The 17,949-nt window shown below is 46.1% G+C and overlaps 1 protein-coding gene across 1 annotated transcript in view; it reads left to right on the top strand.

Moving 5' to 3' along the window:
* Window positions 1-17,949, top strand: part of LOC126234834 (cyclic nucleotide-gated channel rod photoreceptor subunit alpha) — a 1,223,148-nt gene that overhangs the window by 1,011,796 nt on the left and 193,403 nt on the right. Inside the window, exon 10 of the mRNA XM_049943575.1 lies at window positions 13,423-13,563. Within this exon, the coding sequence (XP_049799532.1) occupies window positions 13,423-13,563 (141 nt within the window). The remainder of the gene's footprint in view (window positions 1-13,422; window positions 13,564-17,949) is intronic.

Genomic DNA, 17,949 nt, shown 5'->3' with positions numbered 1-17,949 from the left:
AAATGCTGGTTCTCTAAATTTCCTCAGTAACGATTCACGAAAAGAACACCTCCATTCCTCTAGAGGCTCCCACCCGAGTTCCTGAAGCATTTCCGTAACACTCGCGTGATGATCAAACCTACCAGCAGCCCGCCTCTGAATTGCTTCTATGTCCTCCCTCAATCCGACCTGATAGGGATCCCAAACGCTCGATCAGTACTCAAGAATAGATCGTATTAGTGTTTTATAAGCGATCTCCTTTACAGATGAACCACATCTTCCCAAAATTCTACCAATGAACCGAAGACGACTATCCGCCTTCCCCACAACTAACATTACATGCTTGTCCACTTCATATCGCTCTGCAATGTTACGCCCAAATGTTTAATCGACGTGACTGTGTCAAGCGCTACACTAATAATGGGGTATTCAAACATTACAGGATTCTTTTTCCTATTCATCTGCATTAATTTACATTTATCTATATTTAGAGTTAGCTGCCATTCTTTACACCAATCACAAATCCTGTCCAAGCCATCTTGTATCCTCCTATAGTCACTCAACGACGACACCTTCCCGTACACCACAGCATCATCAAACAGCCGCACATTGCTATCCACCCTATCCAAAAGATCATTTATGTAGATAGAAAACAACAGCGGACCTATCACACTTCCCTGGGGCACTCCAGATGATACCCTCACCTCCAATGAACACTCACCATCGAGGATCACATACTGGGATCTATCACTTAAGATGAAAGCCTGTCCCCTAATTGTTATCCATGTCAACCGGCTGCTCAAACCGCGTAACAGTGGCTCAAGGGCGATGGCAAAAGGAGCCTTGACAGCGGACATGATAGTAGCAGGGCGCGCTACACGGCCATTGGCGAGCTCTCGGGACGTGGCACCTCGGAAGAGTCGCAAGACGACGTGTATAAATCTGTGGGGAAAGACCATCCGTCGGAGTACTTCTTCCAGAAAGTCATGACTCACTCTATCAAAGGATTGGTCGAAGTCCACTGTCACTAAGGCACCGAGAATGCGGCAGGTTGCAGCCATGACTATGATGTCACGGTAATCGCTGAGCACCGTCTGCATGTTACTGACACCTCCAAAGCACGTTTGATCCGTAGGGATGACTTGAGGGACGTTGGCCGAACGTGAGCGGCAAGAATCAAGGTAAAAATCTTGAAGTCAAAATTTAACACGGTCAGTGGCCGACAATGTCCAACGCTCCGACCTCACGACGGCTTGGGGACCGGGATAAGCAAGCCTTCTATGAATTCAGGTGGGACAGGAAGGTCAGGGTTAATCAAATTGTTCAAATGGCTCTGAGCACTATGTGACTTAACATCTGAGGTCATCAGTCCCCTAGAACTTAGAACTACCTAAACCTAACTAACCTAAGGACATCACACACATCCATGCCCAAGGCAGGATTCGAACCTGCGATCGTAGCAGCAGCGCGGTTCCGGACTGACGCGCCTAGAACCGCTCGGCCACAACGGCCGGCAGGGTTAATCGAAAATGGCTCTGAGCACTATGGGACTCAACTGCTGAGGTCATTAGTCCCCTAGAACTTAGAACTAGTTAAACCTAACTAACCTAAGGACATCACAAACATCCATGTCCGATGCAGGATTCGAACCTGCGACCGTAGCGGTCTTGCGGTTCCAGACTGCAGCGCCTCTAACCCCACGGCCACTTAGGCCGGCAGGGTTAATCAGTTCTTCATACATCGCAGTCCAGCGTGAAGACATGATGTCTTGGAATGTGCAGTAAAACTAAAGCGGAAACCCGTCAGGACCTAGGGCTTTGTTCGCCGTACCCTTATGAAGAGCAGCAGCGACGTCATCAACCGTAATCGTCGCTCTCCGTAGCAGCCCCGTGAAGGGTTCCTGTCAACGAACGGACGGAGACCATCAGTCAATACCACGATGTTCTGGTCCTCTGCTGCATAGAACTGTTTGTAGTGATCCACGAAGGCGTCTGAAATACAATTCTGGGGCGTCAATCAGCAACCATCTGGCATGTCAAGGGCGTTGCCAGCTTTCTCCGAAACCACTGCTTCTCTCATGTAATATTATGCACGGACGGGGATTCTCCTAGTGACCAATCGTGACATCTTGCGCATACTATTGTGCCCTCAAGGAAGCGACTCATAAGCGAAATTATCTTCACCTCAATCCGTTGAATTTCAACCTGTCGTTGAAGAGAGGGTGCGCGGCCTGAGAGTTCGCGGAGAATTGTAAAATAATGTTCCATGGTATGTCGTTGCCACAGCATTTTGTCGGCATCGTAATTCATCATCGATCGACGCAAAGCAGGCTTGGTGCAGTCGAGGCACCACGGAAGGATACACTGGAAAGCTTCCCACATAGTTGTTACACATCGCCTCTACGACCTGCCTGCATTTTGAATCCTTGACCGCGCCACACCTTTTGCTCTTGGAGGGAAACAGTACGAATGTAGGTGATATGGTAGGAGACGTCTGTAGGTCACAACTCAGCGTAATGCACGGCAGTTACGATTGCTTGGGAAACATAGACACGCTCAAGACGACTTGCTGAATGGCTGGTGATATACCTATATCCAGGTCGATCACCGTGCACTAGGTTCTAAGTATCGGTGGAGGTTCAGTTGATGCACGAGCAGTTTGGGTTCCTGGCATGTGGTGGAATGAGAATGTTGGTCCTTCTGGGATAACACACAGTTTAAGTCGCTGCCAAGAATAATACGGTCGTTGTGGCCCAAAAACAAAGGAGCGACCTCTCCTGAATAGAATCGTGACCGTTCCCGTCGCTTGGCCGTGCCCGAAGGAGCAAAAGCATTGATGATTCGACGCCATTGAAAGTCACAGTAAGGCCCCTAGTCGATGGTAGGTAAATCACTTCGTCTACCTCAATGCCTTCCTTTAAAAGGATAGCCGTCCCACTGCCACTCTCACCGCAGAACGTGAAGTAAGAAACATAGCCATAGTAAGAAGCTCGCTAGGCGAACTTCCTGCAGAAGAGCAACATCGAAATCCGACGCCCTCGACATTTCGTGGAGCATTTGTAGTTTGACAGGGGTGCCAATGCTGTTGACATCCATGGATCCAATCCTGTAAGCTTGTCGCGGAATTGTGATTGCTGGGATGCTCACGGTGGCAGGAACAGCAGCTCCCTGCCGCCGTTGGATAAGCAGCTGCAGCAGCAAGTCGTATACTCCTAGCTCACTCATTTCTTACATAGTTTAATTCTTAATTTCTTTGAGTGTTTTTGGTACTTGCATTGTTTGATACATAAATTTCGGGCGTATTATAGTATTTGAGAGTTGTAGCATCGCGTTTTAGTACCTGAATAGTGTAAATTCGCGTAGTCGTTTGTCTTTTGTTTTTGTTTTGAACGGCCAGTGTCGGTTGGTCACAGTCAGTGTGCTCCCTGCCGCCGTTGGATAAGCAGCTGCAGCAGCAAGTCGTATACTCCTAGCTCACTCATTTGTTACATAGTTTAATTCTTAATTTCTTTGAGTGTTTTTGGTACTTGCATTGTTTGATACATAAATTTCGGGCGTATTATAGTATTTGCGAGTTGTAGCATCGCGTTTTAGTACCTGAATAGTGTAAAATCGCGTAGTCTCCTTCCGCTGCCGAGCAGTGTGTCAGCAGTGCGCAAGTAGCAGCATTACTGCATTTACTAGGCAATCTTGTATTTTAATAACCGTTTAAATTTTGTCGATTTGTTTGCGCTCTCTGTAGATTAGTTCAGACGTTCTTTGCAAAACAGTTTTTAGCATGGATAGGGACTGCAACTGCTGTGTTCGGATGCTGGCTGAGTTGGCATCCCTTCGCTCTCAGCTTCAGGCGGTGTTGGCTTCGGTCACACAGCTTGAGGCTGTTGCCAATGGGCATCACTGTGGGGGTCCGGATGGGGGTTTGTCGGGGACGGCCAGCTCGTCCCACGCATCCCCCGATCGGACTAAGACTGTGGTTGCCCGGGATGCTGCCCGCATTGAGGCTGATCCCTCACCTGTGGTAGAGTGGGAGGTAGTCTCAAGGTGTGGCAGGGGGCGAAAGACATTCCGGAGGGCTGAACGGAAGGCCTCTCCGGTTTGTCTGACGAACCGGTTTCAGGTTCTGTCTCAGGCTGATACTGATCTTCGGCCTGACATGGCTGCTTGTCCTGTTCCAGAGGTTGCCCCTCAGTCTGCAAGATCCGGGCGGTCGCAGAGGGTGGGCTTACTGGTAGTTGGGAGCTCCAACGTCAGGCGCGTAATGGGGCCCCTTAGGGAAATGGCAGCAAGAGAGGGGAAGAAAACCAATGTGCACTCCGTGTGCATACCGGGGGGAGTCATTCCAGATGTGGAAAGGGTCCTTCCGGATGCCATGAAGGGTACAGGGTGCACCCATCTGCAGGTGGTCGCTCATGTCGGCACCAATGATGTGTGTCGCTATGGATCGGAGGAAATCCTCTCTGGCTTCCGACGGCTATCTGATTTGGTGAAGACTGCCAGTCTCGCTAGCGGGATGAAAGCAGAGCTCACCATCTGCAGCATCGTCGACAGGACTGACTGCGGACCTTTGGTACAGAGCCGAGTGGAGGGTCTGAATCAGAGGCTGAGACGGTTCTGCGACCGTGTGGGCTGCAGATTCCTCGACTTGCGCCATGGGGTGGTGGGGTTTCGGGTTCCGCTGGATAGGTCAGGAGTTCACTACACGCAGCAAGCGGCTACACGGGTGGCAGGGGTTGTGTGGCGTGGACTGGGCGGTTTTTTAGGTTAGATGGCCTCGGGCAAGTACAGAAAGGGCAACAGCCTTAAAGGGTGCGGAGAAAAGTCAGGACATGCGGGGACCAAGCAGCAATCGGTATTGTAATTGTAAACTGTCGAAGCTGCGTTGGTAAAGTACCGGAACTTCAAGCGCTGATAGAAAGCACCGAAGCTGAAATCGTTATAGGTACAGAGAGCTGGCTTAAGCCAGAGATAAATTCTGCCGAAATTTTTACAGAGGTACAGACGGTGTTTAGGAAGGATAGATTGCATGCAACCGGTGGTGGAGTGTTCGTCGCTTTAGTAGTAGTTTATCCTGTAGTGAAGTAGAAGTGGATAGTTCCTGTGAATTATTATGGGTGGAGGTTACACTCAACAACAGAGCTGGGTTAATAATTGGCTCCTTTTACCGACCTCCCGACTCAGCAGCGTTAGTGGCAGAACAACTGAGAGAAAATTTGGAATACATTTCGCATATGTTTCCTCAGCATGTTATAGTCTTAGGTGGAGATTTCAATTTACCAGATATAGACTGGGACAATCAGATGTTTAGGACGGGTGGTAGGGACAGAGCATCGAGTGACATTATACTGAGAGCACTATCCGAAAATTACCTCGAGCAATTAAACAGAGAACCGACTCGTGGAGATAACATCTTGGACCTACTGATAACAAACAGACCCGAACTTTTCGACTCTGTAAGTGCAGAACAGGGAATCAGTGATCATAAGGCCGTTGTAGCATCCCTGAATATGGAAGTTAATAGGAATAAAAAAAAAAGGGAGGAAGGTTTATCTGTTTAGCAAGAGTAATAGAAGGCAGATTTCAGACTACCTAACAGATCAAAACGAAAATTTCTGTTCCGACACTGACAATGTTGAGTGTTTATGGAAAAAGTTCAAGGCAATCGTAAAATGCGTTTTAGACAGGTACGTGCCGAGTAAAACTGTGAGGGACGGGAAAAACCCACCGTGGTACAACAACAAAGTTAGGAAACTACTGCGAAAGCAAAGAGAGCTTCACTCCAAGTTTAAACGCAGCCAAAACCTCTCAGACAAACAGAAGCTAAGCGATGTCAAAGGTAGCGTAAGGCGGGCTATGCGAGAAGCGTTCAGTGAATTCGAAAGTAAAATTCTATGTACAGACTTGACAGAAAATCCTAGGAAGTTCTGGTCTTACGTTAAATCAGTAAGTGGCTCGAAACAGCATATCCAGACACTCCGGGATGATGATGGCATTGAAACAGAGGATGACACGCGTAAAGCTGAAATACTAAACACCTTTTTCCAAAGCTGTTTCACAGAGGAAGACCGCACTGCAGTTCCTTCTCTAAATCCTCGCACAAACGAAAAAATGGCTGACATCGAAATAAGTGTCCAAGGAATAGAAAAGCAACTGGAATCACTCAACAGAGGAAAGTCCACTGGACCTGACGGGATACCAATTCGATTCTACACAGAGTACGCGAAAGAACTTGCCCCCCTTCTAACAACCGTGTACCGCAAGTCTCTAGAGGAACGGAGGGTTCCAAATGATTGGAAAAGAGCACAGGTAGTCCCAGTCTTCAAGAAGGGTCGTCGAGCAGATGCGCAAAACTATAGACCTATATCTCTGACGTCGATCTGTTGTAGAATTTTAGAACATGTTTTTTGCTCGAGTATCATGTCGTTTTTGGAAACCTAGAATCTACTATGTAGGAATCAACATGGATTCCGGAAACAGCGATCGTGTGAGACCCAACTCGCGTTATTTGTTCATGAGACCCAGAAAATATTAGATACAGGCTCCCAGGTAGATGCTATTTTTCTTGACTTCCGGAAGGCGTTCGATACAGTTCCGCACTGTCGCCTGATAAACAAAGTAAGAGCCTACGGAATATCAGACCAGCTGTGTGGCTGGATTGAAGATTTTTTAGCAAACAGAACACAGCATGTTGTTATCAATGGAGAGAGGTCTACAGACGTTAAGGTAACCTCTGGCGTGCCACAGGGGAGTGTTATGGGACCATTGCTTTTCACAATATATATAAATGACCTAGTAGATAGTGTCGGAAGTTCCATGCGGCTTTTCGCGGATGATGCTGTAGTATACAGAGAAGTTGCAGCATTAGAAAATTGTAGCGAAATGCAGGAAGATCTGCAGCGGATAGGCACTTGGTGCAGGGAGTGGCAACTGTCCCTTAACATAGACAAATGTAATGTATTGCGAATACATAGAAAGAAGGATCCTTTATTGTATGATTATATGATAGCGGAACAAACACTGGTAGCAGTTACTTCTGTAAAATATCTGGGAGTATGCGTGCGGAACGATTTGAAGTGGAATGATCATATAAAATTAATTGTTGGTAAGGCGGGTACCAGGTTGAGATTCATTGGGAGAGTGCTTAGAAAATGTAGTCCAGCAACAAAGGAGGTGGCTTACAAAACACTCGTTCGACCTATACTTGAGTATTGCTCATCAGTGTGGGATCCGTACCAGATCGGCTTGACGGAGGAGATAGAGAAGATCCAAAGAAGAGCGGCGCGTTTCGTCACAGGGTTATTTGGTAACCGTGATAGCGTTACGGAGATGTTTAATAAACTCAAGTGGCAGACTCTGCAAGAGAGGTGCTCTGCATCGCGGTGTAGCTTGCTCGCCAGGTTTCGAGAGGGTGCGTTTCTGGATGAGGTATCGAGTATATTGCTTCCCCCTACTTATACCTCCCGAGGAGATCACGAATGTAAAATTAGAGAGATTAGAGCGCGCACGGAGGCTTTCAGACAGTCGTTCTTCCCGCGAACCATACGCGACTGGAACAGGAAAGGGAGGTAATGACAGTGGCACGTAAAGTGCCCTCCGCCACACACCGTTGGGTGGCTTGCGGAGTATGAATGTAGATGTAGATGTAGATCGAACGGCAACGTCGTACCAGTAGGCTGCACATCCCCACCGAGTACCCACGCCGAATAGCACTCATGGGATTGAGCAGCAGCATTCGCTGTTGTCACATAGGTGGGTGTTTCGTCTTGTGCATTATCAAACCAGGCAAACGTGTGTGGATGGCGTCGAGTCCGACGGCGTTGTCACGTCGGTGGTGGAACAGTGATGCTGGTTCAGCTGCTACTGGATGTCCGTAGGTACAGCGGCTGGCACCTGTCAAGATGGTTGTACCTCCGACGGGGGCAGGCTGGTGCTTCCATCGTCCATCGGGTGAACATCTTGAGAGGGGTGATACTCATCGTCTTGAGATTGCGTCCTGCAGGTGTCAGACGGGGCGATACGCCGTTTCCGACGTCTCTATGGCGACCGTTGCCTGGGGATCCGGATGGTCAGGCAAAAAGCATCGGTAGGCACAACCATGGAGTTAAGTGCCATCCGCTGCACCAGAGATTGCTTACCACTGCACAACATAGGAGGAGGGGAAAGGGCGTTGTTCCGTCAGCAGCAGCCTCGGTCATTACCGGATACGGCGATGTGTCAGTAGTAGGAGCCAGTGGTGATCGCGGTTGGGAGTCGTTAAGAAGAACCTCGACAGACATCAGCGGGAGCGTCGTCGAGGCAGTTTTGGCCTGCTGGTCCGGATTCGGTACTGTGCGGTACTGCATTGCATGCAGCTGGAACGTAGGTGTCCTTCTTGGCCACATTCCGAGGACGTCTTCGGCTGGCCGTCATAAATTATAATCGCATGGCGTCCACCAATACATAAGTCGGACGGCACATGTTTTGTTAGCTCTAAGCAGATCATTCATACTCCACTGAGAACCAGGTATGTGGTGAACTGAGCTCACTTCTAAGCTGAATGGCTAATCACGTTTTCATATGGGCGAAATGCAGATACCACTACCTCTGAAGGCACCTTGAGAGGGAGTTCAAAGGTACGGATCGTCCTGAGTCCAAGTCCCGCATCTCCCACACTTACGTCACCGTTGTGCCCATCGGAGTGACGGTACTTCATTTCGAGTTGCACGTAGAATTTTGTCACACACTCCTTTCACATACACCATACTGCTCACTAGAGACAGGTGGATGCCAACGAGATCGTTGCAACCAATCTTCACTTCTTCCCTGATAAACTGTTCGGTTTCAAGTGCTTTTGGTCGAGCATATTCACGTGAAAAGCTAATATTCAGTGTCGATTTTCTGTGGGCATAAGCGATTCTCTTTCAAAGGAAATATAAAGCGCAAACACGGCAGGTTCATGTAGACAACTACGCAAGTGAGCTGCGCGGCGAAGACGTAAACAAGACGTCCGTGCCGCTAGCCTACCGAAGGGCGACTGCGCCCCTAGACCATGGGTTCTTGTTATTAGTGAGCTGAAAAGGTGAGACACCGTATTCCCATCTCCTGGCTCTCATGAAGTCAGTCACAGTTACAATGCTCGTGTAATTGCATTCGTGAAGATGTACTTAGAACGGTAAGTAGTTTTCTTCTCTAGAGCACGCCACGGTGTAACCATAGACTCTTTCTCTCTCATTCCTGTCACATGCTTTCTTCTCACCAGCGAACAGCAGCGTAGTCTTTGTCGATTTTGTTGTTATAGTGGGAGGATTTATTCGGGTTAGTTATTTTTTAACGCGTGTCTTCAGTTTCAAATGAAGGAACGTTTAAAATCCCTTCACTAGACGGAGCATAACCTCGGATTGTTTTGTTATGCATGAGGAAGGTAATCGGCAGTGCCCTTTCAAAGCAACCATCCCGTCATTTTCCTGCAGCAATTTAAGGAAATCACGGAAAACTTAAATCGCGATGGGCGGGCGCGTATTTGAATCGCCATACTCCCGAAATATTTATTTTCGGAATTCTTAAAACTAATTACATCGGTGAGATAGAAAAGGGGGCTTATTTTTCACTTAGCTTAGCGTCCGCTGCCTCGCTTGTGTAGACGGTACGGCCTGCAGAGATTTCTTTTTGTTCATATTTAATCGAATTTTATCTTGTTCACTAATTGCTAGACCTTCTAAGCTTTTCACTCTAATTACGTTCATATAAGCAAGGATTTTTCCGAATGTACTTCAGACCTAGAGGCAATTCTGGTAGCTGGAGTCCAAAGTTTTTGTTAACCATATCTTTTGCGTTGTTGTGGAGATATTGACATAACACATTTCATGCCCTAATAAATATTTTTTTGTATCTAACCGAAAAGTCAAATACCAGTTATCATAAATTTAGCTTCAAGTTTTTTTTAACATAAAGAAATAATTTCTTGAAAATTTTCATCCTTTATTACACTTCTTAGGTGCTGAATTTCCAAAAACAGTGAAGCACGTATTTTTGCTTTTCTGGAAGACAAACATCAATTTTCAAAGATTTATCTTTAAAAATGCCTTCGCAATGAAATATTTTCATAAAACGTTTCATCGCCTATTTCACCCCCTTAGGGACTGAGTTTAAAAAAAAAATGACATGCGTATGCTTTACTTCTAGCAGAGAAGCCGAATACAAATTTTCATACCATTAACCTCCAAAATGCTTGCACAATGAAATATTTCCAGCAAGAATTTCATCCTCCGTTTCACCCACAAAGGTGTTGAATTTCCAAACATAGTGAAACAGGCATTTTTTTATTTTTTAACTGAAAAGCCAGATTTAAATTTTCATAGATTTAGCTTTAAAAATGCTTTCATAATAAAATATTCTCATAAAAATTCTCATGTAATCGAGAAGTCAAATAACGATGTTCATAGATAAATGTACTTAAGTAATTCCTTAACAATAATATATTTTCAGAAAAAGCTTTAGCCCTCTATTTCATCACATAGGATTAAGTTTCCAAAAATGCTGAATCATATATTTCTTTATTTCTGGCCGGGAAACCAAATACCAATTTTCATAGAACTAGCCTCAAAATTGCCTTCATCACCTATTTCTTCCGCATAGAGTTGGAATTTCGAAAAACCCCTTCTTAAACGATGTCTACAGCATAAGACCCACACCTGTTCCAAATTTCAAGTTTCTATCCACAGCAGTTTGGGCTGGGCAATGAGGAGTCAGTCAGTGTGTCAGGACATTGCCTTTTATATGTAGAGATTTACGTTTACCGGAGATAACAGATCCTTATATCTGCTCACATCGTTTTGTATAACAAACGGTCATATCCAATCAACAGAAGCGCTCATTAGATGTGTGATGAATTAGAGAAGGAGCCATATCAAGATAGACAAGAATATGATGGACCTGTTCCAACAAAAAGAAGAACGATGTTTGGACAACATGGTTGTGGAGTAACAGTGATTGATATAAAATTAACTTTGTATTAAGAAAACAGTCTTAATCACGGTTTTTTTTATTTGTTTAGTGCCGACCGGTTTCAGCCCATCCCAGGGGCCACCTTCAAGGCGAAATAGACAAAACTAATGACAACCATCTGATAAGAGTGGATTACGTAAGTATAATGTTTTACCCTGAAGATGACCCCTGAAATGGGCTGAAACCGGTAGGCATCAAATAAATAAAAAACGCGATTAAGACTGTTTACTTAATACTAAGTTAAAAAAAAGAACATAGACGATGTAAGGAAAATTCTGCAATACATACCTGGCAAGCAGAATTCATTTTATAACAGTATCTGCTAGTGGTCAGTGAAACAAGGACAAGATAAAGATGAAGCATACCGACCATTGTCTGCTTTGTACTCGTATTCTGATTGTCGTTGTATTTTAGGTACATGATGAATAAAACCTATATGGTCATAAAACATTTTTTACTGATGTAATGAATGTGAACACTATTTGGTTCATCAACACCATTAGGTTAAGAAAAGGGTCACCTCCAGGACATTAAAACTGGAATACTGACCATACTTAATGAATAAAGCGCGTTGTAACGGTGCATGCTGTTACCCTTTTGGCCAACTGCTAAATAGCAACACCACGAAATCATGCTTAAACCCATTGTGTAGTAAATTAAGTTTTCGTGTGTTCTGAAAAATTTACTTTTTGGGACATGATCGCTTCTCCACTTAACCGATTGAATTATAAGTTGAGGGTATTGTTACATGTCAAATACTATCTGCGTACACTTTCTCTTTCATTTTTGATGTACGTTAAATGTTCTCATTTTCACTTGAGCTAAATTTCTTGTCACCAATGCGATTCTTTCTTGCAGTACGCCACTTTATTGTTTTTGGTCTGAACAGCCACTTTTTAATATTTATTTTTGTAATCGTGCATTTCCCCGAGACCAAATGAACTACGACTGATGCTCCACTTTTTGTGTCCTATTATACAGTTTCACTTGGGCTATGTACACTACTGGCCATTAAAATTGCTACGCCAAGAAGACATGAGGATGATAAACGGGTATTCATTGGACAAATATATTATACTGGAACTGACATGTGATGACATTTTCACGCAGTTTGGGTGCATAGATCCTGAGAAATCACTACCCAGAACAACCACCTCTGGCCGTAATAACGGCCTTGATACGCCTGGGCATTGAGTCAAAACAGAGCTTGGATGGCGTGTACAGGTACAGCTGCCCATGCAGCTTCAACACGATACCACAGTTCATCAAGAGTAGTGACTGGCGTATTGTGTCGAGCCAGTTGCTCGGCCATCATTGACCAGAAGTTTTCAATTGGTGAGAGATCTGGAGAATGTGCTGGCAATGGCAACAGACGAACATTTTCTGTATCCAGAAAGGCTCGTACAGGACCTGCAACATGCGGTCGTGCATTATCCTGCTGAAATGTAGGGTTTCGCAGGGATCGAATGAAGGGTAGAGCCACGGGTCGTAACACATCTGAAATGTAACGTCCACTGTTCAAAGTGCCGTCAATGCGAACAAGAGGTGACCGAGACGTGTAACCAATGGCACCCGATACCATCACGCCGGGTGGCACGCCAGTATGGCGATGACGAATACACGCTTCGAATATGAGTTCACCGCGATGTCGCCAAACACGGATGCGACCATCATGATGCCGTAAACAGAGCCTGGATTCATCCGAAAAAATGACGTTTTGTCATTCGTGCACCCAGATTCGTCGTTGAGTACACCATCGCAGGCGCTCCTGTCTGTGATGCAGCGTCAAGAGTGACCGCAGCCATGGTCTCCGAGCTGATAGTCTATGCTGCTGCAAACGTCGTCGAACAGTTGGTGCAGATGGTTGTTGTCTTGCAAACGTCCCCATCTGTTGACTCAGGGATCGAGGCGTGGCTACACGATCCGTTGCAGCCATGCGGATAAGATGCCTGTCATCTCGACTGCTAGTGATACGCGGCCGTTGGGATCCAGCACGGCGTTCCGTATTATCCTCCTGAACCCACCGATTCCATATTCTGCTAACAGTCACAGGATCTCGACCAACGCTAGCAGCAATATCGCAATACGATAAACCGCAATCGCGATAGGCTACAATCCGACCTTTTTCAAAGTCGGAAACGTGATGGTACGCATTTCTCCTCCTTACACGAGGCATCACAACAACGTTTCACCAGGCACCAACGCCGGTCTACTGCTGTTTGTGTATGAGAAATCAGTTGGAAACTTTCCTCATGTCAGCACGTTGTAGGTGTCGCCACCGGCGCCAACCTCGTGTGAATGCTCTGAAAAGCTAATCATTTGCATATCACAGCATCTTCTTCCTGTCGGTTAAATTTCGCGTCTGTAGCACGTCATCTTCGTGGTGTCGCAATTTTAATGGCCAGTAGTGTAGTTTCACTTGCACTAACAGGAGCTCTTACGACGAACGCTTGTGTTTTCACAGCGAAACTGGACGGGGTGAAGACGTACATGCGCATGCGGCGGGTGCCCAGCCACCTGCAGGTGAAGGTGATCAAGTGGTTCGACTATCTGTGGCTGACGCAGAAGTGCTCCGACGAGGAGAAGGCGGTCAGCTGCCTGCCAGGTAAGGCGCCGCTCCCGCTGCGCACCCACATTCCTGCCACCGCCCTGCACTAACTGCAGCAAGTCGTCGAAACCCGTTTAGGAGTCCAATTCAGAAAGCAAAGGCATTTTTTTTTACATAACATTTTGAATTGGCTAAACAGCATTGCAGCTAATGTCATTCCTGTACATTCTGTCCCGCAACATCTATTCATGTAGTACATCTCTTGATGCGCTTCCTATACCCGGGCCGCTGAAACATGCCACTTCAAGGTCACTCCCCAAGCGCCGTAGAGTTGGTAGTATAACTAACAAACAAGTAAGGAACGGGAGACACCGCGTCTACTGAACCAATAACAGCACCGACAAAAGCCGGCTCCGGCTTCGACTCTACCACGTTGCCAGCTTCCGTGTAAACATTGTATGTTAGTGCGCGAACGCCTGCTGTTGTGCTGTGTTACCGCCACGACTACAGTTTTTGTTTGCTAAACAATGTCTCCAAAACGATGTCGTTCACCAAGCGACAATCCGTTGTGCCGTGGAGTACCATTAGTCAGGCTGTGGAATTGCTACGGAGGACGCGTGAGTTTTACGAGCAAGAAAAAGAATTTGTTTCTGTTCATGGGCGTGCGTCGATTCCTGCCGATAAAGTTTTAGAGCGTACCTCGAAAACTCTAGGACTCAGTGAAAGAACAGTTGTAAGGAAAGGGGCGCTACTTCAACTTACAAGACAGTGAAACAAACAGTGTGGAAGCTAGCCCCTGTAGAAGAAACAGTGTGTTTTTAAGTACTCTGGGCAAGAAAAAGAAGCAGCCCTGTCCTATTATAGATATTGATTCTTTGCAATCCGATGCAATTCGTCGGCACATATACGGATACTATAAAAGGAAAGAATACCCCACAATAGCGAAGTTGCTAATTTCTTTAAAAGAAAATGAACTTTTCTCAGGGGGGAAAACGTCACTTAAGATGATATTAAAAAGTATTGGCCTCCGTTTTAAAAAGTTAGATGGATGAAAACTGTTACTCGAAAAAGCTCATGTCGTTGCAGCTCGTATCATTTTCTTACACAAAATTGTAGGAAAGGACACACACACAGTCATATGGTTAGACGAAACCTGGGTCAACGCTGGAGAATCAGTTGAGAAATGCTGGACAGATGATACTCCGAATAACAGCGGTCATCAGCCAACAGGAAGAGGATCACGAATAATTTTAGCCCATACAGGATCTTCAAACGGCTTTGTGCCTGAAGGACTTCTAGTTTATCGATCGAAAAAAAAAACCGGTGACTATCATGAGGATATGGACCACCCACGGTTTCTACAGTGGTTTAAAAACGTATTGCTCTAGTTTAGTGTTCCGACCGTTTTTGTGATGGACAATCCACCGTACCATTCCGTGATTTTAGATAAAGCTCCCACCACTAATGACCGTAAAGAAATTATGGTGCAGTGGTTGCAGGCGAGAGACACTGCTGCGGACATGAGAATGACGAAACTGCTGTAATACTCGCTCGTGAAACAAAATAAGCCTGTGACGCCTAAATATGTTGTGGATGAAACTGCAAGCGAACAGGGTCACTTGGTCGGGTTCCCGCGTTCGATTCCCGGCGGGGTCAGGGATTTTCTCTGCCTCGTGATGGCTGGGTGTTGTGTGCTGTCCTTAGGTTAGTTAGGTTTAAGTAGTTCTAAGTTCTAGGGGACTGATGACCATAGATGTTAAGTCCCATAGTGCTCAGAGCCATTTGAACCATTTTTTTTGGTTACTTGGTAATTAGGTTACCGCCTTATCACTGTGAGTGAAGTCAAGGCGTACATTAGAAGTAACAACAAGACTTTTACTATAACAGAAGTGGAAAGACTGCTACGTGAAGGTCTTGCTACGGTAGACGCTGCCTCATGGAGGAAAAAAGTAGGCCAGGTAGCTAAATTTGCTAAGAGAAACACAGACTATAGACGGCATTATAAATGAAAACGAACAGTTAATGAGCCAGTCCGCGGTGGTCTCGCGGTTCTAGGCGCTCAGTCCGGAACCGCGCGACTGCTACGGTCGCAGGTTCGAATCCTGCCTCGGGCATGGATGGGTGTGATGTCCTTAGGTTAGTTAGGTTTAAGTAGTTCTGAGTTCTAGGGGACTGATGACCACAGATGTTAAGTCCCATAGTGCTCAGAGCCATTTGAACCATTTGAACAGTTAATGATTTCTCTTAACGATGATGATGATGATGATGAAGACAACGGTTTTGGCGCCGATTCCGATGACAGTGAAGGAGAACTGGATGGAATTGCGCCATTGACATCGTAAATTGATCAGTGTCAATGTATACAGAATTAACTCTTTTTCTCTGTGCAATCAGGTAGGCTATTATGTTTTGCTTTAATTCTTTCTATGAGTGCGGATAGCGTGTTATTTAGTATGCTTAGATTTGAATTATTATACGACGTTTTACATGCAGCTATTACTGTAACAACTTGTACCACTTTTCATAGATATTGTCATTAACTTCAGGTGTTTTTATTTCCCGGTTTAATATACTATCAAACGCTTGGTCTCCATCGTCGTTCTCTCCATTGTTAGAAAAACGTACTTTCTTGCACTTACGTATAAACGTTGATTGTAGCTTACATTTACAAAAAGTACTTCAAAGTTGTTGGCGTGTGCGGTGGCAGCTATTGTAACCTCGCAATCGCAGTGTAGCCAACCACACGCGAGCTGTCAAGTGATATGTTTCACCGGCACGTGTATAATTCTGTCCTGGAAGAAGCTTCGTGACAATATTCCGATGCACTCATTTTCAGTAAGCTACCACAAGAAATAAACAATCTTAGGGATAATATTCGCACTCCAGACCCCTAATAGGAAGAATATTCTTATTTATCATTCGTCTGTTCTGTCAGGGAGATCGTGGAAAATTTCAAGCAAATTCCTGTGTTTTGTTCTTAATTATGATAACATACACTGACCAGCCAGAACGGTATGACCACCTACCAACTATTGACACACAACCGTCCAGGCGATCGCAACGTCACCTCGTGACGAGTGACTGCTAGTCAAACAAACGCACGGTGCATGTAATATCAGTGAGCGCACTGTCCTTGCCCCCCAAATTCTATAAGTCCCACCAGATCCTTGAGCGTCATGCACTCCGCCTCGCCTTCCGTATACGCCTCCCGTCCTCCACGCGGATCCTCTATGATCTCATTCCTTTCCCCCATCTGCTCCTCTTCCTCGAACATATCCGTCTCCTCTACAGCTCCCACCGTCTTGAACCCCCTCACCCCCTGGTTGCTCCTCTCCTCTCCCATCCCCGCCCCCTGCCACGTCTTCACCATTGTGTCCCCCTTACCCTCCATCTCGACACCCTACATCTCCTTTCCCAAGGTGGCTTCCATCAACTCCCTCTCCCGGATGATGCCCTCTCTCCCTCCATTTATCCTTCCTATCAACTCTGATCCTCCCTCCCCCTCCTTTCCTCTGTCCTTTCCCTGGGCTCCCTCTTCCCCCCCTTCCGTCCTGTTTTCTCCCCGCTAAACCTCTCCCTACCTCCCTTCTCCCCCCCCCCAAGCCCTTTTGTATTCCCCTCCTCTGCCTACCCCACTCCCTGTCGCGGCTGCCCCCCACCCCTCTTATGGGTCCTCATCCTCCATCAGCTCCTTTCCCGGTTCCCCCCTTCGCTTTTACTCTCCTTTCCCCCTTTTTTTGTTTTCCCATCATCTGTCCAGTTTCCCCCCACCTGCTCTCGGCTGTGGTATGTCACATTTGCCAACTTTTTAGTGCAGTGTTCCAGTGACTATTCAGTGTTGTTCGTCTTTCTCGTGTTGCGAACAGAAACCATGCTGTCGCTAGGTGTGAATTTTATGTCTTTTGCGAACAGAATCCAGACTGTCGCCGTGTTTTTTAATTGTCTGTCTATTGTTTTACCTGTCTGCTTCGTATGTATTTTATTAGCATCATCATCCCTCTGTTCTTTGTTTTAAGTTCCAAGATTTCTTTTCGCCATGTTACTCTTTAAGTCTCCGATTTTATCGCCTGTTTTTATTATTATTCTCTTCATCTTTCTCACAAAGTCTGTAGGCTGAAGAGCGGCATACTAAGCTGCTGCCAGCCCGCCCCCTTCGGGGGAAATTGAAATTCAATAAAGAAAAAAAAAACTGTCCATGTGCAGAACGGGGAAAGCGCGCAATCTATCTGAGTTTGACCGAGGGCAGATTGTGTTGGCCCGGAGGTTCGGCACGAGCCTTTCGGAAACTGCACGCGTTGTCAAATGTTCGAGGAGTGATGTGGTGAGTATCTTCAACACATGGCGAATCTAAGGTGAAATCACGTCCAGACGTCGTGACGTCATTCATTACAGATGTCGGGCGTCGTTAGTTAGGCAGACCGATAAAACAGTACAGGTGGCGAA

The sequence above is a fragment of the Schistocerca nitens genome, chromosome 2 (assembly GCF_023898315.1).
Source record: "Schistocerca nitens isolate TAMUIC-IGC-003100 chromosome 2, iqSchNite1.1, whole genome shotgun sequence".
Taxonomy (NCBI): domain Eukaryota; kingdom Metazoa; phylum Arthropoda; class Insecta; order Orthoptera; family Acrididae; genus Schistocerca; species Schistocerca nitens.
The sequence above is the reverse complement of the archived record's forward strand: the minus strand, read 5'-3'. Positions and strand labels throughout refer to the sequence as shown.